Source organism: Coregonus clupeaformis, chromosome 35 (genome assembly GCF_020615455.1).
Source record: "Coregonus clupeaformis isolate EN_2021a chromosome 35, ASM2061545v1, whole genome shotgun sequence".
Classification (NCBI taxonomy): Eukaryota; Metazoa; Chordata; class Actinopteri; order Salmoniformes; family Salmonidae; genus Coregonus; species Coregonus clupeaformis.
In genome coordinates, this window is record NC_059226.1 from 2,072,221 (window position 1) to 2,099,200 (window position 26,980).

At 41.7% G+C, this 26,980-nt stretch overlaps 2 protein-coding genes across 4 annotated transcripts; both read left to right on the forward strand.

Annotated features, from left to right (window-relative positions):
* Positions 1–39: 39 nt before the first annotated feature.
* Positions 40–4,539, forward strand: LOC121551933 (protein FAM102B). 2 transcript variants are annotated; one of them, XM_041864618.2, is made up of 9 exons: positions 40–367; positions 599–719; positions 2,612–2,641; positions 2,856–2,972; positions 3,258–3,304; positions 3,480–3,568; positions 3,967–4,188; positions 4,285–4,354; positions 4,471–4,539. In XM_041864618.2, the coding sequence occupies exons 1-9, from the start codon at positions 183–185 to the stop codon at positions 4,514–4,516; spliced, it is 927 nt and encodes a 308-aa protein (XP_041720552.2). In that variant the 5' UTR covers positions 40–182; the 3' UTR covers positions 4,517–4,539. The 2 variants fall into 2 exon arrangements, with proteins under 2 accessions (XP_041720552.2, XP_041720553.2); XM_041864619.2 differs by having other exon boundaries at positions 3,982–4,188.
* Positions 4,540–4,804: 265 nt separating this feature from the next.
* On the forward strand, positions 4,805–26,980 carry stxbp2 (syntaxin binding protein 2). 2 transcript variants are annotated; one of them, XM_041862788.2, is made up of 18 exons: positions 4,805–4,858; positions 5,655–5,704; positions 5,845–5,926; positions 6,227–6,303; positions 6,451–6,526; positions 6,749–6,852; positions 8,412–8,560; positions 8,870–8,954; positions 9,847–9,977; positions 10,314–10,421; positions 10,649–10,772; positions 13,126–13,206; positions 14,632–14,773; positions 15,174–15,280; positions 15,423–15,521; positions 17,189–17,274; positions 22,937–23,097; positions 25,734–26,980. In XM_041862788.2, the coding sequence occupies exons 1-18, from the start codon at positions 4,822–4,824 to the stop codon at positions 25,811–25,813; spliced, it is 1,779 nt and encodes a 592-aa protein (XP_041718722.1). In that variant the 5' UTR covers positions 4,805–4,821; the 3' UTR covers positions 25,814–26,980. The 2 variants fall into 2 exon arrangements, with proteins under 2 accessions (XP_041718722.1, XP_041718723.1); XM_041862789.2 differs by having other exon boundaries at positions 22,940–23,097.

Consider the following 26,980-nt stretch of genomic DNA (forward strand, 5'->3'; position numbering starts at 1 on the left):
TGGCTGAGTTTAGAATCTGGCAGGTAATAGCTGAAAATATCCAATGAGAACACAGATTTTCATTTTCTGTCGTAAAACGTTTCACTACAGTTTGCGCTAAAGAACACAACCCTGCATGTAGTTACCTACTGTATCTGCCCTCTAATAAGTCAAGTTGTATAGAGGCCTGTGGAGACAGGACAATGGAGGCTAGTAGGCGTTTGGCAGCTCTCCTGCATACCCGCACAGTGCTCGGGAAACACTTCTGGACGCACAACTTCTCCGTCTCCCTACTTTTGGATGAGCTGGGCAATGTGCCACGAGTCACGGGGTTGATTTTCTGCAAAGTTCGCTTGCTTGATGGCTCCTTTACTGAGGAATCTCCAAGGTGAGCATGGAGGGGGGGTACAGCAGAAATATGGTGTTGTCACCAACTCGAGAGCAAGGGAGCTTGTAGTTAAATCTCAAGTCTTTCCTCGATTCCTCACGTTCTCTCGTCTCCTGAAAATGGAAGCAAGGACAGCATTAGAGGCAAACATCCAGCATTTGAAGAAAGACTTAAGATTCACCCACAGTTACAGAAATACTATTTCAAGGTGTGTGTGTGTGTAACCCACAGACTGGAAGTTCTGCACAACTCCGTGCAATGGGGAAAGATGTTTGAATTTGAGTGCAGAATTGCAGTCAACAGCTTGTCTGGAGTCTTGGATGACTGCATGTGTAGACTGTCAGTTCGCAAGGTTAGTTAACTTATCATAAATAAGAGGCTCTCCCTGGAAAACAGTGTATGTGTCTCCCAAATGGCACCCTATTCCCTATATAGTGCACTACATGGGGAATAGTGTCTCATTTAGGATGCATAATGGCAATTGTTACAAAGTGGAGTAAAATTAGATAAAATCTCTCATCTAGGTAAAACAGCATACAGTGAGGGAAAAAAGTATTTGATCCCCTGCTGATTTTGTACGTTTGCCCACTGACAAAGAAATTATCAGTCTATAATTTTAATGGTAGGTTTATTTGAACAGTGAGAGACAGAATAACAACAACAAAATCCAGAAAAACGCATGTCAAAAATTGTATGAATTGATTTGCATTTTAATGAGGGAAATAAGTATTTGACCCCCTCTCAATCAGAAAGATTTCTGGCTCCCAGGTGTCTTTTATACAGGTAACGAGCTGAGATTAGGAGCACTCTCTTAAAGGGAGTGCTCCTAATCTCAGCTTGTTACCTGTATAAAAGACACCTGTCCACAGAAGCAATCAATCAATCAGATTCCAAACTCTCCACCATGGCCAAGACCAAAGAGCTCTCCAAGGATGTCAGGGACAAGATTGTAGACCTACACAAGGCTGGAATGGGCTACAAGACCATCGCCAAGCAGCTTGGTGAGAAGGTGACAACAGTTGGTGCGATTATTCGCAAATGGAAGAAACACAATAGTACTGTCAATCTCCCTCATCCTGGGGCTCCATGCAAGATCCCACCTCGTGGAGTTGCAATGATCATGAGAACGGTTTGGAATCAGCCCAGAACTACACGGGAAGATCTTGTTAATGATCTCAAGGCAGCTGGGACCATAGTCACCAAGAAAACAATTGGTAACACACTACGCTGTGAAGGACTGAAATCCTGCAGCACCCACAAGGTCCCCCTGCTCAAGAAAGCACATATACAGGCCCGTCTGAAGTTTGCCAATGAACATCTGAATGATTCAGAGGAGAACTGGGTGACAGTGTTGCGGTCAGATGAGACCAAAATCGAGCTCTTTGGCATCAACTCAACTCGCCGTGTTTGGAGGAGGAGGAATGCTGCCTATGACCCCAAGAACACCATCCCCATCGTCAAACATGGAGGTGGAAACATTATACTTTGGGGATGTTTTTCTGCTAAGGGGACAGGACAACTTCACCGCATCAAAGAGACGATGGACGGGGCCATGTACAGTTAAATCTTGGGTGAGAACCTCCTTCCCTAAACCAGGGCATTGAAAATGGGTCGTGGATGGGTATTCCAGCATGACAATGACCCAAAACACACGGCCAAGGCAACAAAGGAGTGGCCCAAGAAGAAGCACATTAAGGTCCTGGAGTGGCCTAGCCAGTCTCCAGACCTTAATCCCATAGAAAATCTGTGGAGGGAGCTGAAGGTTCGAGTTGCCAAACGTCAGCCTCGAAACCTTAATGACTTGGAGAAGATCTGCAAAGAGGAGTGGGACAAAATCCCTCCTGAGATGTGTGAAAACCTGGTGGCCAACTACAAGAAACGTCTGACCTCTGTGATTGCCAACATGGGTTTTGCCACCAAGTACTAAGTCATGTTTTGCAGAGGGGTCAAATACTTATTTCCCTCATTAAAATGCAAATCAATTTACAACATTTGTGACATGCGTTTTTCTGGATATGTTTGTTGTTATTCTGTCTCTCACTGTTCAAATAAACCTACCATTAAAATTATAGACTGATCATGTTTTTGTCAGTGGGCAAACATACAAAATCAGCAGGGGATCAAATACTTTTTTCCCTCACTGTACATAAAATGAGACGTTCCAGTTCAGAATCTTATTCAAATGTGCTGAAGGAAAGATAAATTATGAAAAAGATGAAACAACCTGTTCTTCTCTTCATTCAGGACACAAAGGGAGGAAAGTCATACCAAAAGGTACGTTTGAGAGGAGAATGACCACTGTTCCACATGTTCATGGGCAAGCTCCCAACATACAGCATAGTAGGGGCTTGCTTACACTTATCCAGACCCTTTAGATGGGCAGATATGGAAGGTATAGATGCTTGAGGGTTGTTTTTTCCGTAGTGCATCAGTTTTTCTCACACCTTCAGTCATAATATCGCCCCAATTTCCATGTTATTTGTATTAGGTGGGTTACGCCGACCTCAACCTGTCTGAGTATGCAGGCTCTGGGTATGTGACCCGACACTGCCTCCTAGAGGGATATATGAACAAGGACAACAAGCTGGACAACTCCCTTCTCAAGGTAAGTCAATTATTTAGGTCCAAATGGGACCCTACTCCCTTTATAGTGCACTCCGTTTGACCAGAGCCCCATAGTTCCTGGTCAAAAGTAGTGCACTATAAATGTGAATAGGAAAAGTAGACAGTCCTTAGACAGCACTGCTTAAGTCATAGTGAAAGAAAAAAAGTGGGTGCTCTTAGAGAAATTGAAGTTTGCAGTTGATAAGTACATTTTGTGAAAACAAAGTCTTGTAACAAAACCAATCCTGTATAACATGTTTGTAACATTTATTGGTTACCTGTACAGGTGGGCCTACAGATGCAGCTGCTTCAGGGAGACCCATGTTTCAGAGTGTGAGGATATTATTAATAGCATTGATCAACTATTATTCACTAATACGGTATTATGGATGTTATTGTACATAAACTACCAATATTCAACCATCTTTTCATTTATATTAATTTCCCAACTTTGATTACAATATGCCGATTATAGTCTTTGTCATTCTGATGTTTGTGCTCTCCTCAGTCCTACCCACCATTCACTTCCAAACGGAACTTTGTCATCTGAGAATGTTGAGCAGCCCAGAGAAAGCACATCCAGTCACTCTGAGCCTGGTATGTGTAACCAGCCAGGGTTTGGACCCGTGCTACAAGACTGTGTTAAGCTGCTGAGCTAAACGCCTAGGCATTAGCTCGGGAAGCTAACACAAATCTGTAGGTCTTAGACTTGTGTGGTTAACCTAACGACCTCTGTTTAATATGCTTGTACTTATCAGGCAAACACACCAACTCACAGAGATGCACCAATTAACTATCCTCATCAAACTGCAACCACCAAAGATCATTTGGCATTTGAAGTAAACCCCACAATGTATTTCACTCAGGTTAAAATCAAATCAAATGTTATTGGTCACATATATACGTGTTTAGCAGATGTTATTGCGGGTGTAGCTCTGTAAGTCGCTCTGGATAAGAGCGTCTGCTAAATGACGTAAATGTAAATGTAAATGTAGCGAAATGCTCATCAGAGGACACCCTGAGAAGGCAGCTGGCGATGAAGGGTGGGCTGCTGCTGGATTCCATGCCCAGTCAGAACCCGGAGGCGCAGGAGAGGGCCAGAGTTGCCGGTCAGTTGACTCGGGTCGGGAACACACGGGTGGATGCCAAGGATGTGGTTGAAAATCTCTGTCTGGAGAGCTTGGGCTCAGTATTTGAGCTCCCTGCTCCCATGGAAGGTACTTTGAACTTGATGCTGGTTTCAAGAACACAGATTAGTAAAGGCATACTACTCAATAGAGAATGCTAATGCTTAGTATCTATATCTATTACAGAAGCTGGACTTGCACTCTTTGTTGGTCAGGATGGCACCACAACCCTTGGTGTCACTCACATACAGAACCGGTAGCCTATTGGAGATGGATCTCAACTGATCCTTGAAATGTCATATGTTGATTCTAATGTAATGAGATTACGATTCTTAATTGGATTTCTAGTGATGCCCCACTCTGTCTCAACAGGGACTCCCATGCTGGCAGTTTAGAGAATGTCATCATAATGAAATAAAGATGTTGAAATAAAGATGTTTCACACCCAAACAACAAGAAAATCGTATTTTCTTTGCGCCTACCCTATATCAGAGACCTACTGTAGATGACAATGTTTTAATGAAAATTAACTAATGAAGAATATGAATAACACTTTAGTCAAATTGGAATTCTAATTTACTTATTTATTTTGAGTGCATTTTAATGTACTTCTAACACTTTTCTATCTTTGAAAAACGAAGCGGACATGACGTAGGTGTTATGATGATGTTAGCCAGTTAAAATGTTTCATTGAAAAAGAATCGACAACACGGAAGTGTCAAGATGGCTCCAAGCGGACTGAAGGCGTTAGTCGGAGAGAGTAAGTGAAAAAACTTGTCAATTTTATAATTCTCAAGTCTCTAATGTTCGACGTTCCGCGGTAGAAATCGTGCCTTTTTGATACCATCATGCTTTTAGTTTGTTGTCACTAAAATTAAGAACATAAAACATCCAAACAAACTGCCTGGCTAGTTAGCGATACACATAGCCTTCGTCACTCAAGCAAGTTGCTTCCTTAGTTGTACGCTAGTAATGCCTGAACATGGTATATTGCTTGCTGTCATTAGGCTATTTAAAATAGAAATATAAAATGTGACTGGGAAGGGTATGCCTCATCACTAGTAGTTGTATTTCAAGTAGGCTCTAAAACTTGAATGTTTTGCTGACTTTATCATGGAAGCTATGATGGGAACAATAGGGCAAGTTGGGTGTAGCTAGTTGATTGTGGGCTGTCTTGTGATCAACCATGCATGTGAACGAAGACAATGTGTACCTACTACCTGTGTAAGTTCATTTTCCTTAGCCTTTTACTACCCAATTAGTTACTGTTTGACACTGGCTAACAAACTCCATCTGGGTCAACTTTAAGAGATCTCTGTAAAATATGGAACCAGGAAAAAACAGATTCCAGACCATAGACTACTATTGTCTATTAACTTATTTTTTGCCTCTTGCCAGGCCATCATTGTAAATAAAAATGTGTTCTTAATTGACCCCCCCCAGGTAAAATAAACACCACTACTCATTCTAAATCTAAAATGTAACATAGTTGTTGGACAAATTTCAGTTTTGTTACTGTAATATTTCATTCTTCCTCTCTTTCCTCATCTCTTAAGAAATCCTGAATGGAGTTATCAAAAGTGTGAAGAAGGATGGAGAATGGAAGGTATTGTAAAACATTTTTTTGCGTTGCTCTGAAAAGATTCAGGTCAAAATACATAATGTCTGACTCTGTCAAATTGTCAATCATAATAGCCTAAAGATCAATTGAATATTAATGAATAACGCCCATCTCTGTTTGTCCAGGTGCTCATTGTGGACCACATCAGCATGCGAATCCTGTCCTCCTGCTGCAAGATGTCAGATATCATGGCAGAGGGGGTGACTAGTAAGTGTTGGGATGGGATGGCCAGTGGGCTAAGGCTACTTTTATTTGTCAATAACTATTTATTATGTCAAGGGACACCCCAGGCATCATTTTAAGTATACCTGGGTTCAAACAGTATTTGTTTTCTTTCAAATACTTAAGCTGCGCTCGACTGAGATTGTCTGGTGCAATGGAATAAATAAATAAATAAATACTATTTGAATCCAGGTATGGGTCAGAGTATGAGGAGGTGAGAGTCTGTGGAGATGTTCTTCAGTTAGGATGCACAGTCCCTAACTGATCTACCTTTTCCTACCCCAGTTGTGGAGGACATCAACAAGCGCAGGGAGCCCATCTCCAGCCTGGAGGCCATTTATCTGATCTCCCCTTCAAAGAAGGTGAGAAGTGTGTTTCCCCTGCCATTCCCCCTTTAACTATGTCATCAACTGCTATATCCTGTACTGCTGGAAAGCCATCTTACGCTCTTTGTCTTCTTCTTTTTCTCTCACCTGTGTGTGTGCGTGTGCGCGTGTGGAAATTCTCAGTCGGTTCATGCTCTTATCAACGACTTCAAAGAGACGGCTTTCACCTACAAAGCGGCGCACATCTTCTTCACAGACAGTAAGACCTTTTGTTTTAAAGTGTTATAAAACTTCATCAAAACTATACTCTTCCATCGTCTGATACCAAAAAATGTGGTGTTTTGTCATTTTGGTCACGTCTCTCTTGAAAGGAGATTCTAAATCTTAATGAGATTAACCTTGTAAAATCTCTAAAAGCATGAATATATTTTAAAAGAATACAAAATAACAGTTGGTTTTGTGCCAATCACCTATCCTGCAGATTGCCCAGATGCTCTGTTTGCTGAGATTGGGAGGGCCAGAGTTGCCAGAGTCATCAAGACTCTGAAGGAGATCAACGTGGCTTTCCTGCCGTACGAGTCCCAGGTGAGTACCTACCTACCTACAGCACCTTCTTTGAACTTCGCTCAACTCTGGTCCAATGGCCAAATTGCCGAAGGTCCAGTGAAGTATCCAGTGACATTGCCCAGTAATTGTAGTCTGGCTGAGGGAAGGAGGTTCTCACCCAAGATTTGACGGTACATGGCCCGTCCATCGTCCCTTTGATGCGGTGAAGTTGTCCTGTCCCCTTAGCAGAAAACCACCCCCAAAGCATAATGTTTCCACCTCCATGTTTGACGGTGGGGATGGTGTTCTTTGGGTCATAGGCAGCATTCCTCCTCCTCCAAACACGGCAAGTTGAGTTGATGCCAAAGAGCTCTATTTTGGTCTCATCTGACCACAACACTTTCACCCAGTTCTCCTCTGCATCATTCAGATGTTCATTGGCAAACTTTAGATGGGCATGTATATGTGCTTTCTTGAGCAGGGGGACCTTGCGGCGCTGCAGGATTTCAGTCCTTCACGGCGTAGTGTGTTACCAATTGTTTTCTTGGTGACTATGGTCCCAGCTGCCTTGAGATCATTGACAAGATCCTCCCGTGTAGTTCTGGGCTGATTCCTCACCGTTCTCATGATCATTGCAACTCCACGAGGTGAGATCTTGCATGGAGCCCCAGGCTGAGGGAGATTGACAGTTCTTTTGTGTTTCTTCCATTTGCGAATAATCGCACCAACTGTTGTCACCTTCTCACCAAGCTGCTTGGCGATGGTCTTGTAGCCCATTCCAGCCTTGTGTAGGTCTACAATCTTGTCCCTGACATCCTTGGAGAGCTCTTTGGTCTTGGCCATGGTGGAGAGTTTGGAATCTGATTGATTGATTGCTTCTGTGGACAGGTGTCTTTTATACAGGTAACAAACTGAGATTAGGAGCACTCCCTTTAAGAGTGTGCTCCTAATCTCAGCTCGTTACCTGTATAAAAGACACCTGGGAGCCAGAAATCTTTCTGATTGAGAGGGGGTCAAATACTTATTTCCCTCATTTAAAATGCAAATCAATTTATAACATTTTTACATGCGTTTTTCTGGATTTTGTTGTTGTTATTCTATCTCTCACTGTTCAAATAAACCTACCATTAAAATTATAGACTGATCATTTCTTTGTCAGTGGGCAAACGTACAAAATCAGCAGGGGATCAAATACTTTTTTCCCTCACTGTATCTCTAATATGGTCATACATTTGGCAGGAGGTTAGGAAGTGCAGCTCAGTTTCCACCTCATTTTGTGGGCAGTGTGCACATAGCCTGTCTTCTCTTGAAAGCCAGGTCTGCCTACGGCGGCCTTTCTCAATAGCAAGACTATGCTCACGGAGTCTGTACATAGTCAAAGCTTTCCTTAAGTTTGGGTCAGTCACAGTGGTCAGGTATTCTGCCACTGTGTACTCTCTGTTTAGAGCCAAATAGCATTCTAGTTTGCGCTGTTTTTTTGTTAATTCTTTCCAATGTGTCAAGTAATTATCTTTTTGTTTTCTCATGGGTCTAGTTGTGTTGTTGTCTCTCTCTCTGTCTCTCTGTCTCACGCCCTTCCTGTCCCTTCTCTATTCTAGGTATTTTCCCTGGACGATCCCAGCTCCCTGCACTCGTTCTACAGTCCAGTTGGAGAAGGGAATAAAGACAGAATGATGGAGACTCTGGCAGAGCAGATCGCCACCCTCTGTGACACCCTGAAGGAGTACCCTGCCATCCGCTTCCACAGGTACCTATACACACCATATCCTAACTTACAGACAGGTCTGATAAATACAGGCATGAAGGTGCTACCAGAGGTTTCAGTGGGAGTTGGGTGCTCATCTGAGTAAATAGATACTTTTAGTCCTCCAATAGTGGGCAACACCCCAAATGGATCGTGAATTGACACTTTTAGACATGTCTTTTTCAAAGCTCATCACACAGGTCTTACATACAGAGCCTGTCTTCAATGATCACTTTCTCTTGGGTACTTGAGTGTCTTGCAAGTTATATGCCACTTACACTCTCTCTCTTTCTCTCTCTCCCTCTACCATAGCGGTCCTGAGGAGAATGCCAGACTGGCTGAGGAGGTGTATCAGCGTCTGAACGCCCATAAAGCAGACAACCCCAGCATGGGAGAGGTGAGGAGAGGAGACGCCAACGCCTCACCACCTCTCACAATACACAACACTTCCTTACGGTACTAATAGTACCATGTCTGCTTGGTTCAAAATGACCGTTCACTCCCTACGCCAATTGAAAATACACTGCGTTGAATGACTTCTATCTGAAACCATCAAATGCTTTGTCTTTATGATACTAGGCTTATGATATGGTTATTGAAGCATTTTGAAAGTGTTACATCTATGGGAGTTTCTCATAGCTCCTTCTACTTTCTCACTTGATTTCCTGTAAATTATCTTTCACACTCTCTGCTGCTCGGCTACTTTTTCTCTCCTTTTCTGTCTTTCCTAGCTGGCATTTCCTTAAGCCTGTGTTGGACATCTGAAGGCATGTATTCATTTGATATAATTTATCTTTCTGATCTTATCTTCTCCATGGTCCTTCTGCCTCAGTACCCAGCACATTAACACCATTTTCACACTATCGTGCAGAACCGTACTGTGCTGGCTCGGATATGTTTTTTTCACAACAAAATATCCACTGTGGTGGGTGCATAAGCAGGCCAGCACAGTACAGTCTGAAAAGGGTATTAGAATACACATGGCATAGATATTTTCTTGTTATTGTGATGGTACTTTAGGAAAAAAATTGAATGTGTAAATGGCTCGGGGAACAAAACTCTTCTGAATGTGGTAAAGTCTGATAGTGGCACTGACTGGGCGACTTCTTGGTAAAACCTGTTACCCAAAAGCATTCCTGACATTGTATTGTGGAGCTAGAGACAATAGATTTGATCTAAAACAATATGCCCTGTCTGCCAAAGCATTGAAGTGGTTAACTGGTCATTAGAAAGTGACATTTCTAGGTATAATTTCTTGCCCTGACGTGAAATGTCTGATGTGTTTTCAGGGTCCTGACAAGGCCAGGTCTCAGCTGTTGATTGTGGACCGTGGCTTTGACCCCATCTCTCCCATTCTGCACGAGCTGACTTTCCAGGCCATGGTCTATGACCTTCTGGACATCAAACAGGACATCTACAAGTAGGCTTAGTTTGGCAACCTATTCCTAATATAGTGCACTACTTTTGACCAGGGCCCATGATGACCATATGGAAAATGCTAAACAGACACTCCTGCAAACGATACTTAATTTCAGAATTGGTAAAATTTAGCTTAAGGTTAAGGGTCAGTTTTACATTTTGGTTAGTCGTTTTACAGGTTAGGAATGTCCTAATAACCTTTCTCCGACCATATTATTTGTGTTGTCAATGTAGCTATACATAGTACCAATGTATACTTACGTACCATACCATCAGTAGAAGAAGGTATCTGTCATATGGTATCCCTGTATAACGGCTGTTATTGTGTGTGTTCTAGATATCAGACGACTGGGATCGGCGACTCCAAGGAGAAGGAGGTTCTCCTGGACGAAGACGATGAGCTGTGGGTCCAGCTGAGACACATGCACATAGCTGACGTCACCAAGTAAGACACACTATCATTAAGATGACCTACAACTAGTGTTTTTAACTGATCTAACCTCTAATAAGAGATTACATGATCCAGAGTTGTTTGAGGTAAGTTTAGTGTTCTATTCAGGAAGTGAATTGTAAAAATGTAATATAATGAATTCTCTTTCTTGAATTGAACACTGAATTGAACCCAACCCTGGGATAGTCTCTGTCAGATGTTGCTCATTGTTCGTGTTCCAGGAAAGTGACGGAGCTGCTGCGTGTGTTCTGTGAGAGCAAGAGGATGTCCACTGATAAGGCTAATATCAAAGACCTGTCTCAGATGCTGAAGAAGATGCCACAGTACCAGAAGGAACTCAGCTTGGTGGGTGTTCCTTGTCTTTCCATCTAAAATCAGTTGATTGGTTGAGATTGTCTTTCATTACATGTCTCTCCAGTGATCACATAATGTCAGCCTAAATGTCAACCGATGATGTATTCACTTTTATAGCATATAGATAAGCACCCAGATTTTTTGGCAAAGACGTGGGCCATGTTCCAATGTCCATACTAGCAAACAGTTTTTTATTTTTCCTGCTACGCTTAGTGCAAGCTACTTTATCCTATTGTTCTCTGGAGTGAATTTTACGCTCAAGGGGCGCGAGCCTGATTTAATTGAAATGAATAGGAGCGTATTACCCTCTGCAAACATTGCGCATCCGGTGTAGCAGGCCACTTATAATGCATGCCCAATACATTTCTTCATTCTACAGTGCCTTCAGAAAGTATTCACACCCCTTGACTTTTTCCACATTTTGTTGTGTTACAGCCTGAATTTAAAATGGATTAAATGTAGATTTTTTGTCTCTGGTCTACAGACAATACCCCATAATGTCAAAGTGGAATTAAGTTTTTAGAAACGTTTACAAATTAATTAAAAATCAAACGCTGAAATGTCTTGAGTCAATAAGTATTCAACCCCGTGGTTATGGCAAGCCTAAATACGTTCAGGAGTAAAAATCTGCTTAACAAGTCGCATAATAAGTTGCATGGACTCACTTTGTGTGCAATAATAGTGTTTATCATGACTTTTGAATGACTACCTCATCTCTGTACCCCACACATACAATTATCTGTAAGGTCCCTCAGTCGAGCAGTGAATTTCAAACAGAGATCCAACCACAAAGACCAGGGTGATGTTCTAATGCCTCGCAAAGAAGGGCACCTATTGGTAGATTTAAAAAAAATTATATATTATTTTTTATTTTTTTAAAGCAGACACTGAATATCCCTTTGAGCATGGTGAAGTTATTAATTACACTTTGGATGGTGTATCAATACACCCAGTCACTACAAAAATACAGGCGTCCTTCCTATCTCAGTTGCCGGAGAGGAAGGAAACCGCTCAGGGATTTCACCATGTTACAGAGACTGTGATAGGAGAACTGAGGATGGATCAACAACATTGTAATTACTCCACAATACTAACGTAATTGACAGAGGGAGAAGAAGGAAGCCTGTACAGAACAAAAATATTCCAAAACATGCATCCTGTTTGGAACAAGTCACTAAAGTAATACTGCAAAACATTTTGCTAACCAATTTACTTTTTGTCCTGAATACAAAAAGTGTTATATTTGGGGCAAATCCAATGCAACACATTACTGAGTACCACTCTCCATATTTTCAAGCATAGTGGTGGCTGCATCATGTTATGGGTATCCCTGTAATCGTTAAGGACTGGGGAATTTTTCAGGATTATAAAAGAAGCAGAATGGAGCTAAGCACAGGCAAAATCCTAGAGAAACTTGTTTCAGTCTGCTTTCCTCTAGACACTGGGAGATGAATTCACCTTTCAGCAGGACAATATCCTAAAACACAAGGCCAAATCTACACTGGAGAAGACGGTGAATGTTCCTGAGTGGCCAAGTTACAGTTTTGACTTAAATCTACTTGAAAATCTATGGCAAGACCTGAAAATGTTTGTCTAGCAATGATCAACTATCAATTTGACAGAGCTTGAAGAATTGTTTTAATAATAATGGGAAACTGTTGCACAATCCATGTGTGGAAAGCTCTGAGACTTACCCAGGAAGACTCACAGCTGTATAATCACTGCTAAAGGTACTTACATTTACATTTACGTCATTTAGCAGACGCTCTTATCCAGAGCGACTTACAAATTGGTGCATTCACCTTATGATAGCCAGTGGGACAACCACTTTACAATTTTTGTTTATTCTTTTTTATTTTTTTGAGTATATTTTTAATTTTCATTTGTTTTATATATATTATTATTATATAAAAACAATTGTGGGGGTAGGGGGGGGGGTAGAATGATTATTTTATACTATCCCAGGTATTCCTTAAAGAGGTAGGGTTTCAAGTGTCTCCGGAAGGTGTTCAGTGACTCCGCTGTCCTGGCGTCGTGAGGGAGCTTGTTCCACCATTGGGGTGCCAGAGCAGCGAACAGTTTTGACTTCTACAAAGTATTTAATCAGGGGTGTGAATACTTGTGTAAATGAGATACTGTATTTCATTTTCCCCCCAAAATCTAAAATGTATAAAAACATGTTTTCATTTTCATTATGGGGTAGTGTGTGTAGATGGATGAGAAAAAACTGCAACTTAATCCATTTTGAATTCAGGCTGTAACAAAGTGGAGTATTATGATAGTGTGGAGTGATGACATCAACTTGTTAGAAGTGAATAAGTAATGTGTTTGTTTTGATTTGCAGTACTCCACTCACCTGCATCTGGCTGAGGCCTGCATGAAGAAATTCAAAGCCTCGGTTGACAAGCTGTGTGAGGTGGAACAGGTCAGTGTTGCTACAAAACAAGTCACAAATGGCAGCCTATTCTCTATGTAGTGCACTACTTTTGACCAAGGCCCATAGGGATCTGATCAAAAGTAGTGCGGTATATAGGGAATAGGGTGCCGTCAAGCTCCCTCCCTCTCTTATGAAACCATATGCAAATGACCTGGCAGGAACATGTTTTTGATTCTCTGATGTGTAAACACATCCTGTTTTTATTCAACCTTTATTTAACCAGCAAGACCCTTGAGATGAATCATCTGTTTTTCGAGAGCGACCTATAGCATTTTAATTATATGTTTGTAGGTTCTTTTGATTTTTATGTGTTTGTGTTCTGTGATTTTCCCATATTTCCTGACATCATCCTTTCTACAGTGAAATGTTTCTTTTCCCAAACCGATATCCTCCTCTTCCTTGTTTTCTATATAATATTTAATAATGTAATATTATCTTGAATAATCACATCCCTGGTTGTAAGCCTTAGGTAGTTAAACCATGAATGACCAGGTCACCTTGATAATGTTGTGCTGTTGTGTAATATATTTTAATATGTAGGATTATCGTATCATATAATAAGACTCCCACTCCCGCATACTCACCCCATCTAGCCTCCACTAGGGTGCTGATCTCCACACGCTCCCATCTCTGTTTTTACCACTGTTTCTCTTAAAAGCTTCATAGGCTTCTGCATCCCAAATGGCACCCTATTCACTAGTGCACTACTTTTGAACAGAGCCCGATGTGTCCTGGTCAAAAGTAGTGCACTATATAGGGAATAGGGTGCCATTTGAGACGCAGCCGTAGTGTGACGCTGTCTGGCGGCCTAGCCGGCATCCACTTCACTCGGCTATCTTTATGTAGTAATGTTGTGTAAAGGGCTTGAGATGAGGCGCATCTGGATCAACTGTCCCTCTCTGAACCTACAGTAATGCACAGGAAGCTGTTATTATGTCATACCTAGTCTTTTAAAGACCATTAATGTTGCCAGGCTGTTATTACTGCATCCATCCATCAATCCTACACCATAAGGCATCATACATCTCAGACTATAACCCTTTTCCCTTCCTTGTTCCCAGAACAGCTCCTACTTTCTCCCTCAACACATTTACTGCGTCCCAAATGGCACCCTATTCCCTAATTTAGTGCATTACTAATAGCGTGCCTTTTGGGATGCAAGCATTGTTTTGGTCTTAATGGTTCTAATAGCTCCGCTCAAGTTTGTTTCATAGTCTTTAATATAGTAGGTTTAGTGGTCGATCAGTTGAGACATACCTAGCATGTAGCATGTCCAGGAGTGATATAATCTGGGTATGCTTGCGGGGTAAGGATCTGAAGTGTTAATGCACTGATGTGTGACTGATGGGGAAGACCTAAAGGCATCATTCTATGAGTGTTGTTGATTGTTGTTTTTCCCCATATGTTTCTCAGGACCTGGCCATGGGGACTGATGTAGACGGGGAACCCCTGAAGGATGCCATGAAGAGCATCGTCCCCGTACTCCTCAACACCGACATCGACCCCTACGACAAGATCCGCATCATACTGCTCTATATCTTCCACAAGAAGAAGGGTAGGTCAACAGAATAGCGCTGGCTGCATGATCCCAATCTCTGCTTTCTGTCAATGCATGGTCAAGATCCACTCAGCAGGTACAGCTAAATGAGTGTTTCTAATATGATACCACACAGCTACTACCTAACTGCTATTGAAATGAAATGATAGCTTTCCTGAACAGCTCTATAAGATCAATGAACTTGATCAAAATTTTTTGGTGTGGATGTATATGTTTGTGGATGTTGGCCTGAGGAGCAGATGGGGATATTTTAGGTTGAGAGCTTGTGGTTACTGTTGATCCCTGGGGGATGACAACAGGCTAGCTAATGAAGCAGTTTTGATTCGGGTAATTTGGTGATGAGTCGTCACTCATTCTCCAGGTCTACTCTGTATAATGGGGGTCTCGTAACACACAGGCATTGGAGAGGAGAACCTGACCAAGTTAATCCAGCATGCCAATGTGCAGGCAAACAGCAACATCATCACCAACCTACAGCACCTGGGCTGTCCCATCATCGCTGGGGTTAGTAAGGCTCTGTCTCTGTCCTGTGTCTGTCTCTGTCTGTTGCTCTCTCACACGTTTTTGGGCTGAACAAATGCCTCTCTTTACAGTGAAGCCTTTTTTCCCTTGTTATATTTGAAGGATGTGAAATGTTGTGTTTCAGGCTCCCAATGCTGGGAAAACACTGCCTGAGAAGAAAGAGCGCAAGGAGAGCACGTACCAGCTCTCCCGATGGACACCCACCATCAAAGACGTGATGGAGGTATGGAGGAGGAAATGGATAAACAGACAGTGTGGTAGAGGACAACCAGACCCGTTCCATATAGACCTGGTCGGACCCGGTCCGATCCGAGTGAGGGAAGCAGCAGAAAAGTACATGTTTAAGATCCTTTATTAACCGGAGCTGATAAAGCGTGAGGGAGAGAGAGGTGCCGCTCTAGCAGGGGCCGTGCTGTGTGTGTACTCTGAGAGGGAGGGAGAGACGCCAAGCAGACTCGTGCTATAGTAGACTAATAGCTGCCATAGCTAGGTTATTTATCATTCAATATGGTTACGTAGTACCTGTCTTGACTGCATCAAACCGGAAGCTAGTCTAATTGAGGCTGCATGCACTTCCTCGTCCTAACAACTCCATTCAGATTAGTAAGTAGCAGCCTACCTGTTGGCTCTTGGTCATTGTAGCCTTTCGTTCTCCTTTTAACAATTAATTTCATCATTTTAATTCCATTGATTAGATATCGCCTAACTTTTGACCGACACGGAGGCTCTGACTGTAGCTTATTGCTGCTTTGATGACTTATGATTGGCCAACAACAAGCTCCATGGGCCACTCTGGTGAAAAACAAGAGCAGCAGCATAAATGATACAATTTCTCCCTCCTGCAGCAGCCGCGTTCGGATCTGTACGGGTGCTTCTGGACAAGTCAGTTAAAATTGCATATACCCGTGACAATAATATCAGATAAGACCCGTGACATAATTTAGAATTCTGGATCCGTCTCGGGTATTTGGGTACAGGTGGATCCGTGAACAGCTAACTGAAGACAGGACGGCCGGGCAGTTGAGTCTGTTTCGGCGGTAACATGGACTCTAAACAAAGTGATTGCTGAAACAAGCAACAAAAAACACCCCCCACAATGCAGCATCAGCACACATAGAAATAGAATGAATAGAAGTGGCTTGGAACATATAACCCTGGCAATTTGACTGGTAAACTCATGGGTACATTCGCAATGGCTTCCTGATATAGACCCAGTCGGTATTAGATTTATGTCGCAACCCTCCCCGTCTGTGGGAAAGACAACCTGTGGTTACTCCAGTGGCTCACAGCAAAAACTTGACCTTTTTCAACCACAATTTCCTTGTTTTAGTCAATTACAAAACTACATTTAAGAAAAGTACATATCTGAAGATTACTTTTCAACATTGACTGCTCTCTAGCGTTCTCACGACTTAGAAAAACATAAGGCTTCCCACATCCCCCTTTTCCGTCATGACGATGCTAGCTAGCAGCCACGTGAGTGAGTGAGTGAGTGAGTGCTAGCTACTGACCACAACATTAAGCTAGCCAAGACCAACAACACAAACAAACGGACTATACACAAATCACCACACATATTGATGGGTACACTTCCTGCTTTTACTTCCTGCTTTGCTTCTATGGGTACACTCACAATGGCTGCCAGTGTACCCATTTATGCCATCATTGACTTAAATGGGGACACCCGTTCTATTCATTCTATTTCTATGGCAGCACATGCAGTCAGGAGAGGAGAAAATGTGCATAAAAAAAAAAAAATGTATTTCATTAAATGTTTTACTATTTGAAAGGTTATTACGAAGACCGCGGTCATTTGGCTAGCCAATTACTGTCATCCAAAAATGACCGTCACAGCCCAAGTCTGACCAACCGTGTGTCTATTTTTTCCAGAATGCCATCGAGGACAAGCTGGACAGGAAGCAGTGGCCGTTCATCTCTGACCCTGCCCCCATCAACACCATGCAGACGACTGTCAGGTGTGTATTCTGGATACACCACGGGGTGGTGGAGCCACAGCATGGAAGGGGGTGGGGCCGGACCGGGGACAGAGAAGGGGCATGGCCTTATATGAGGCAGATGGATAACCAGGGTCACATACATTAACACTTTAGTCTCAGTTGTCATCTTGAAAATAGAGCTTTGCCGTAGTTACGTGTGCTGGAGAGGTGAAAAGTTAAAGTTGATCCAAACTGCCTATTAGACAGCTTGTGAATAATCTCCCCCGCCACATACCAGGAGTTTTTTTTATTTTTAGTTTGTTGATATAGCTTGTTCATGTTGGACAGTGCATTCGGAAAGTATTCAGACCTCTGGACTTTTTCCACATTTTGTTACATTACAGCCTTATTCTAAAATGTATTATCAAAACATTTTCCTCATCAATCTACACACAATACCCCCATAAGGACAAAGCAAAAACAGGTTTTTAGAAATGTAAAAAACAGAAATACCTTATTTACGTAAGTATTCAGACCCTTTGCTATGAGTCTCGAAATTGAGCTCAGGTGAATCCTGTTTCCATTGATCATTCTTGAGATGTTTCTACAACTTGATTGGAGTCCACCTGTGGTAAATTCTATTGATTGGACATGATTTGGAAAGGCACACACCTGTCTATATAAGGTCCCACAGTCGACAGTGCATGTCAGAGCAAAAACCAAGGAATTGTGCGGAGAGCTCTAAGACAGGATTGTGTAGAGGCACAGATCTGGGGAAGTGAACCAATAATTATCTGCAGCATTGAAGATCCCCCAATAATACAGTGACCTCCATCATTCTTAAATGGAAGAAGTTTGGAACCACCAATACTCTTCCTAGAGCTGGCCGCCCAGCCAAACTGAGTAATCGGGGGAGAAGGGCCTTGGTCAGGGAGGTGACCAAGAACCCAATGGTCACTCTGACAGAGCTCCAGTTCCTCTGTGGAGATGGGAGAACCTTCCAGAAGGACTACCATCTCTGCAGCACTCCACCAATCAGGCCTTTATGGTAGGGTGGCCACTCCTCAGTAAAAGGCACATGACAGCCCGCTTGGAGTTTGCCAAAAGGCACATAAAGGATACAGACCAAGAGAAACAAGATTCTCTGGTCTGATGAAACCAAGATTGAACTCTTTGGTCTGAATGCCAAGTGTCACATCTGGATAAACCTGGCACCATCCTATGGTAAAGCATGGTTGTGGCAGCATCATGCTGTGGGGATGTTTTTCAGCGGCAGGGACTGGGAGACTAGTCAGGATCGAGGGAAAGTACAGAGAGATTCTTGATGAAAACCTGCTCCAGAGCGCTCAGGAAAATAGCTGTGCAGCGACGCTCCCCATCCAACCTGACAGAGCTTGAGAGGATCTGCAGAGAAGAATGGGAGAAACTCCCCAAATACAGGTGTGCCAAGCTTGTAGCGTCATACCCAAGAAGACTCGAGGCTGTAATCGCTGACAAAGGTGCTTCAACAAAGTACTGAGTAAAGGGTCTGAATACTTATGTAAATGTATACATTTTTGTAAATATACACTACCAGTCAAAAGTTTGGACATACCTACTCATTCAAGGGTTTTTCTTTGTTTTTACTATTTTTTACATTGTAGAATAATAATGAAGACATCAAAACTATGAAATAACACATATGGAATCATGTAGTAACCCAAAAAAAATAGCCACCCTTTTGCCTTGATGACAGCTTTGCACACTCTTGGCATTCTCTCAACCAGCTTCACCTGGAATGCTTTTCCAACAGTCTTAAAGGAGTTCCCACATATGCTGAGCACTTGTTGGCTGCTTTTCCTTCACTCTGTGGTCCGACTCATCCCAAACCATCTCAATTGGGTTGAGGTCGGGGGATTGTGGAGGCCAGGTCATCTGATGCAGCACTCCATCACTGGTAAAATAGCCCTTACATAGCCTGGAGGTGTGTTGGGTCATTTTCCTGTTGAAAAACAAATGATAGTCCCGCTAAGCCCAAACCAGATGGGATGGCGTATCGCTGCAGAATGCTGTGGTAGCCATGCTGGTTAAGTGTGCCTTGAATTCTAAATAAATCACAGACAGTGTCACCAGCAAAGCACCCCCACACCATAACACCACATCCTCTGTGCTTTACGGTGGAACTACACATGTGGAGATCATCCGTTCACCCTCACCGCGTCTCAGAAGACACGGCGGTTGGATCCAAAAATCTCCAATTTGGACTACAGACCAAAGGACACATTTCTACCTGTCTGATGTCCATTGCTTGTGTTTCTTGGCCCAAACAGGTCTCTTCTTCTTATTGGTGTCCTTTTAGTAGTGGTTTCTTTGCAGCAATTCCACCATGAAGGCCTGATTCACACAGTCCCCTCTGAACAGTTGATGTTGAGATGTGTCTGTTACTTGAACTCTGTGAAGCAGGCTGGTAACTCTAATGAACTTGTCCTCTGCAGCAGAGGTAACTCTGGGTCTTCCATTCATGTGGCAGTCCTCATGAGAGCCAGTTTCATCATAGCGCTTGGTTTTTGTGACTGCACTTGAAGAAACTTTCAAAGTTCTTGAATTTTTCCGTATTGACTGACCATGTCTTAAAGTAATGATGGACTGTCATTTCTCTTTGCTTATTTGAGCTGTGCTTGCCTTAATATGGACGCATTAAGAAGGAAAGAAATTCCACAAATTAACTTTTAAGAAGGCACACTTGTTAATTGAAATGCATTCCAGGTGACCACCTCATGAAGCTGGTTGAGAGAATGCCAAGAGTGTGCAAAGCTGTCATCAAGGCAAAGGGTGGCTATTTGAAGAATCTCAAATATAAAATATATTTTTATTTGTTTAACACTGTTTTTGGTTACTACATGATTCCATATGTGTTATTTCATAGTTTTGTCCTTATGGGGTATTGTGTGTAGATTGATAAGGAAAAAATAACAATTTAATCCATTTAAAAATAAGGCTATAACGTAACAAAATGTGGAAAAAGTCAAGGGGTCTGAATACTTTCCGAATGCACTGTATAAGAGCTCATCTGAATCTCATCTATGGACATAATGGTGTCCCAAATGGCACCTTATTCCCTATATAGTGCACTACGTTTGACCAGCGCCACAGGGAATAGGGGTCGAAAGTTGTGCACCATAGGGTGCCGTTTGGGACGTACACAGACAACTTCCTTCCTGTTCATAGAGCAAAGCACTTTTTGAGGGCAGGGTTTAAGTTCTTGATAAATTCTTTATACACACACACACACACACACACATCTTCATGGATGCGTCCTAATTTGCACACTATTCCCTTTATAGTGCACTACTTTGGACCAGGGCCCATGGGGCATTGGTCAAAAGTAGAACACTATAGGAAATGGGGTCCCATTTGGGACACACCTATAAAGAAATATATGTTATAGAGCAAGGACATCAACAGCTGTTGTCATATTAATGGAATACAGAAGTGTTCATCTGGTGATGTAACTTTGAACGTACAGTGGGGGAAAAAAGTATTTAGTCAGCCACCAATTGTGCAAGTTCTCCCACTTAAAAAGATGAGAGAGGCCTGTAATTTTCATCATAGGTACACGTCAACTATGACATACATTGAGAAAGAAAAATCCAGAAAATCACATTGTAGGATTTTTAATGAATTTATTTGCTAATTATGGTGGAAAATAAGTATTTGGTCACCTACAAACAAGCAAGATTTCTGGCTCTCACAGACCTGTAACTTCTTCTTTAAGAGGCTCCTCTGTCCTCCACTCGTTACCTGTATTAATGGCACCTGTTTGAACTTGTTATCAGTATAAAAGACACCTGTCCACAACCTCAAACAGTCACACTCCAAACTCCACTATGGCCAAGACCAAAGAGCTGTCAAAGGACACCAGAAACAAAATTGTAGACCTGCACCAGGCTGGGAAGACTGAATCTGCAATAGGTAAGCAGATTGGTTTGAAAAAAATCAACTGTGGGGAGCAATTATTAGGAAATGGAAGACATACAAGACCACTGATAATCTCCCTCGATCTGGGGCTCCACGCAAGATCACACCCCGTGGGGTCAAAATGATCACAAGAGCGGTGAGCAAAAATCTCAGAACCACACGGGGGGACCTAGTGAATGACCTGCAGAGAGCTGGGACCAAAGTAACAAAGCCTACCATCAGTAACACACTACGCCACCAGGGACTTAAATCCTGCAGTGCTAGACGTGTCCCCCTGCTTAAGCCAGTACATGTCCAGGCACGTCTGAAGTTTGCTAGAGTGCATTTGGATGATCCAGAAGAGGTTTGGGAGAATGTCATATGGTCAGATGAAACCAAAATATAACTTTTTGGTAAAAACTCAACTCGTCGTGTTTGGAGGACAAAGAATGCTGAGTTGCATCCAAAGAACACCATACCTACTGTGAAGCATGGGGGTGGAAACATCATGCTTTGGGGCTGTTTTTCTGCAAAGGGACCAGGACGACTGATCAGTGTAAAGGAAAGAATGAATGGGGCCATGTATCGTGAGATTTTGAGTGAAAACCTCCTTCCATCAGCAAGGGCATTGAAGATGAAACGTGGCTGGGTCTTTCAGCATGACAATGATCCCAAACACACCGCCCGGTCAACGAAGGAGTGGCTTCGTAAGAAGCATTTCAAGGTCCTGGAGTGGCCTAGCCAGTCTCCAGATCTCAACCCCATAGAAAATCTTTGGAGGGAGTTGAAAGTCCATGTTGCCCAGCGACAGCCCCAAAACATCACTGCTCTAGAGGAGATCTGCATGGAGGAATGGGCCAAAATAACAGCAAAAGTGTGTGAACCTTGTGAAGACTTACAGAAAACGTTTGACCTGTGTAATTCCCAAAAAAGGGTATATAACAAAGTATTGAGAAACTTTTGTTATTGACCAAATACTTATTTTCCACCATAATTTGCAAATAAATTCATAAAAAATCCTACAATGTGATTTTCTGGATTTCTTTTTCTCAATTTGTCTGTCATAGTTGACATGTACCTATGATGAAAATTACAGGCCTCTCATCTTTTTAAGTGGGAGAACTTGCACAATTGGTGGCTGACTAAATACTTTTTTCCCCCACTGTATATCAACATCCGGCAGCTGTTCTTTTAGGTGTATAACTATATGTGTGGTGTGGTGTGTGTGTGTGGGGTGGGTAGGTAATTCACATAGCATAACTACATAGCCCCTCGTTGATTATCCCGTACATGTTATAGACTTAGTATATTATAACCCAAAAATAAAAGTTGTTCTATTTAATTCTGTGCATTAACCCTGGCCGGCCATCTTGTCAAATCATATTGTCGTGAGGCTTACCACCACCCACGTTATCTATTATATAATCCATAATTGTGGGTAATGGATATATATATTATTATAATTAATAAATATATATATATTTATTATTATTGTGATCGTTGGATAACTACATAATTACTAATATACAGTACATCACAGGAGGCTGGTGAGCGGAAGAGGGGAGTGAATGGAATGGTATCAAACACATAAAAACGATGTGTTTGATATCGTTCCATGTATCCCGTTCATGCTATTTACTATGAGCACGCCCTCTCCATTTAAAGTGCCACCAGTGATGAATGTTTTATTTTACTGCAGCAGATAATTTATACATAATTAGGAATGTACGTGTTTTATTTTGTTTACATTTATATCATACTGCAGCAGTGCTCGGTTCGGACAATGGCACAAGAACAAGTCTCCAACGGAGTATCGTTCCGGCCCTCGGCTCATCATCTTCATGATCGGAGGCGTGTCCCACTCCGAGATGCGCTCCGCCTACGAGGTCACTCGAGCCACCGACGGAAAATGGGAGGTCCTGATTGGTAAGGAACACAATATTTGGACTGAACCTTAGTGTACACTTTTATATTTTATTTAACCTTTTCTTTAACCAGCAAGCCAGTTGAATTTTGTATTTATTTACAATGACGACACACCATGTACCCTCGTTTGGAATTCCCCTGCTGGTGGCGCTAAAAGATCCTACAGTTCCTTCAGAAAGTGTTCATACCCCTTGACTTATTCCACATTTTGTTGTTTTACAGCCTGAATTCAAAATGGATTACATGGATTTATTTTTCTCTAGGCACAATACCCCATAATGACAAGGTGAAAACATGTTTTCAGACATTTTCGCAAATGTATTGAAATTAAATGTATAGAAATATGTAATTTACGTAAGTATTCACACCCCTGAGTCAATACTTTGTAGAAGCACCTTACACCTCTGGGTAAGTCTCTAAGAGCTTTCCACACCTGGATTGTGCAACATTTGCCCATTTTTATTATTTTCAAGCTCTGTCAAATTGGTTGGTGATCATTGCTAGACAACCATTTTTAGGTCTTGCCATAGATTTTCAAGTAGATTTAAGTCAAAACTGTAACTCGGCCACTCCGGAACATTCACTGTCTTGGTAAGCAACTCCAGTGTAGATCTGGCTTTGTGTTTTAGGTTATTGTCCTGCTGTCAAGTTGAAGCAGACTGAACCAGGTTTTACACTAGGATTTTGCCTCCTGTTAGCTCCGTTTCTTTTTTATTCTGAAAAACACCCCAGTCCTTAACTATTACAAGCATACCCATAACATGATGCAGCCACCATTATGCTTGAAAATATGGAGAGTTGTACTCAGTAATGTGTTGTATTGGATTTCCCCCAAACATAACACTTTTTGTATTCAGGACAAAAAGTTAATTGCTTTGCCACATTCTTTCCAGTATTACTTTAGTGCGTTGTTGTAAACAAGATGCATGTTTTGGAATATTTGTATTCTGTACAGGCTTCCTTCTTTTCACTCTGTCAATTAGGTTAGTATTGTGGAGTAACTATACTGAACAAAAATATAAAAGCAACATGTAAAGTGTTGGTCCCATATTTCATGAGCTGAAATAGAAGATCCCAGAAATGTTCCATATGCACAAAAAGCTTATTTCGCTAAACTTTTGTGCATAAATTTGTTTACACCCCTGTTAGTGAGCATTTCTCATTTGCCAAGATAATCTATTGACAGATGTGGCATATCAAGAAGCTGATTAAACAGTATGATCATTACACATGTGCACCTTGTGCTGGGGACAATAAAATGCCACTAAAATGTGCAGTTTTGTCACACAACACAATGCCACGCATCACATTTTGAAGGAGCATGCAGTTGGCATGCTGACTGCAGGAATGTCCACCAGAGCTTTTGCCAGAGAATGCAATGTTCATTTCTCTACCATAAGCCGCCTACAACATCATTTTAGAGAATTTGTCAGTACGTCCAACCGGCCTCACAACCGCAGACCATGTGTAACCACGTCAGGACCTCCACATCCGGCTTCTTTATCTGCGGGATTGTCTGAGACCAGGCACCCTGACAGCTGATAAAACTGAGGAGCATTTCTGTCTCTAACAAAGCCCTTTTGTGGGGAAAAACTCATTCTGATTGGCTGGGCCTGGCTCCCAAGTGGGTGGGTCTATGCTCTCCCAGGCCCATCCATGGCTGCGCCCATGCCCTGTCGTGAAATCCATAGATTAGGGCCTAATTATTTATTTCAATTGACTGATTTCCTTATATGAACTGTATCTCAGTAAAATCTTTGAAATTGTTGAATGTTGCGTTTATTTTTAATCAGTATACAATGTTGTTGATCCATCCTCAATTTTATCCTATCACAGCCATTCAACTCTAACTGTTTAAAGGTCACCATTGGCCTCATGGTGAAATTCCTGTTCAGTTTCCTTCCTCTTCTGCAACTGAATTAGGAAGGACGCCTTTATCTTTGTAGTGACTGGGTGTATTGATACACCATCCAAAGTGTAATTAATAACTTCACCATGCTCAAAGGGATCTCAGCTTTTTTTTTTTTTACCCGTCTACCAATATGTCCCTTTCTTTGCGAGGCATTGGAGAACCTCCCTGGTCTTTGTGGTTGAATATGTGTTTGAAATTCACTGCTCGACTGAGGGACCTTACAGATAATTGTATGTGTGGGGTACAGAGATGAGGTAGTCATTCAAAAATCATGTTAAACACTATTGCACACAGTGTGAATCCATGCAACTTATTATGTGACTTGTTAAGCACATTTTTACTCCTGAACTTATTTAGGCTTTCCATAACAAAGGGGTTGAATACTTATTGACTCAAGACATTTGAGCTTAAATGTTTTTATTAATTTATAAACATAAAAAAACATAATTCCACTTTGACATTATGGGGTATTGTCTGTAGACCAGTGACCAAAAAATCTCTAAATTCAGACTGTAACACAACAAAATGTGGGAAAAGTCAATACTTTTTGAAGGCACTGTATATCCCCCAGCATGAATGTTTCTTTAATGTAAATGCGCCGCTAAGTCTGTCTCTCACCATACATTTTCATCATGAATCTTCACTGTGAATGTAAGCATCTTTGGGTTTCAGAAAAGCGCTATATAAGTACTATAGTATTTGTCTGTTCCTCTCCTCTCTATAGGTTCGTCTCACATTGTCACTCCCACCAGCTTCCTAAATGACCTGAAGAAGCTGGACCTGGTTCCAACTCCTGAAAGCTAGATATAACCCTCCCTTCTCTCCTCGGCCTGGAAGGGAGCTGGTCTGAGTCTGCTGGGAGAATGGCTCTGAACACAAACCTGGATTCAAATTGTGTTTTTTCTTTCAAATAAGTTGAGAGTTTTGATTAAGTCTGCCGGGAGTACCAGACCAGTGGGATTTGCAGTTTGCACTTTTAGGACTATTCCAGTGGTTCCATTGGGTTAGACAAGCTCAATTAAGCACACTTAAAGTATTTGAAAGAAAACAAATACTATTTGAACCCAGGTCTGCTCTTAACGGAGTTGTTCATTATGAGATGCTTGTGTACTCATCTAATGTTGCACAGTTTGAGACAGCTGTAAAACATAAAGTGCCATTTTAAGATGTAGTCATCATTAAAGGATAGTATCTTGTATTTTCAGTCTTTTATCGAATTTCTTTTATTTTAATTATGCTTGAAGCAAAAAAAAATATGTAGATACGTATTAATATAATGCTGTGATGGAAATTTTTTGCTCTGAATATTTAATTAAAACAGTCTATATTATGAAGATTATTTGAATCGTTCTGTCTTCTACTGTAATTGAGTTACAAATATGTGAATCATCATTATAACTTTTCTCAGCATTTCCCTTTTCCCTTTTATCTGTTTATCTATGTAGTAGTACCATCCCTGTTCAACAATACTCGTCTACAACTTTATACCCAGAATTCATTACATATTTTGATATATTGCCTGTTCTTTCAATCTCCAGATCAGCATGAAGGTCTTTTTTTTCTCTCCCCAATGCTTGTAGGTATTTATATGAAGGATGCAGGAAATTAGTGACTGCTGTACACCAAAGAACCTTAGTCTGCATCTCAACAGTCTAAGGTGGCTTCCTCTCCTTCTGTCCTGTCAGTGCAAATGAATGAAAGGAGATAAGGAGCAGTGGCCTCTTTAGACTATTGAGATGCAACCTTTGTGTTGGGACCATTAAATACTTGTGTGCCTTTCCCGAGTTACATTTATTGTTTTCATCTGTCTGAATGTCTTTACTACTGTAGTGTGTCTTCCTCTGAAATCATGCACTTTTATAATATACGTTTTTATAAAGGAAGGGATGAAGTGTGGTTGTTTGGGCCTTTGTTTTCATTGTATTTTGGTCAAAATGATGAATAAACAATATGCTTATCCTCACCTCTTAA

Excerpts from the sequence above, each read along its gene's own strand:
- LOC121551933 (XM_041864618.2), top strand. The coding sequence starts at position 183 with ATGGAGGCTAGTAGGCGTTTGGCAGCTCTCCTGCATACCCGCACAGTG. Across the intron at positions 4,189-4,284 it reads GCTCCCTGCTCCCATGGAAG|AAGCTGGACTTGCACTCTTT; the intron begins GTACTTTGAACT and ends TATCTATTACAG. Across the intron at positions 4,355-4,470 it reads GTCACTCACATACAGAACCG|GGACTCCCATGCTGGCAGTT; the intron begins GTAGCCTATTGG and ends CTGTCTCAACAG.
- stxbp2 (XM_041862788.2), top strand. The coding sequence starts at position 4,822 with ATGGCTCCAAGCGGACTGAAGGCGTTAGTCGGAGAGA. Across the intron at positions 4,859-5,654 it reads GAAGGCGTTAGTCGGAGAGA|AAATCCTGAATGGAGTTATC; the intron begins GTAAGTGAAAAA and ends TCATCTCTTAAG. Across the intron at positions 14,774-15,173 it reads TATCTTCCACAAGAAGAAGG|GCATTGGAGAGGAGAACCTG; the intron begins GTAGGTCAACAG and ends CGTAACACACAG.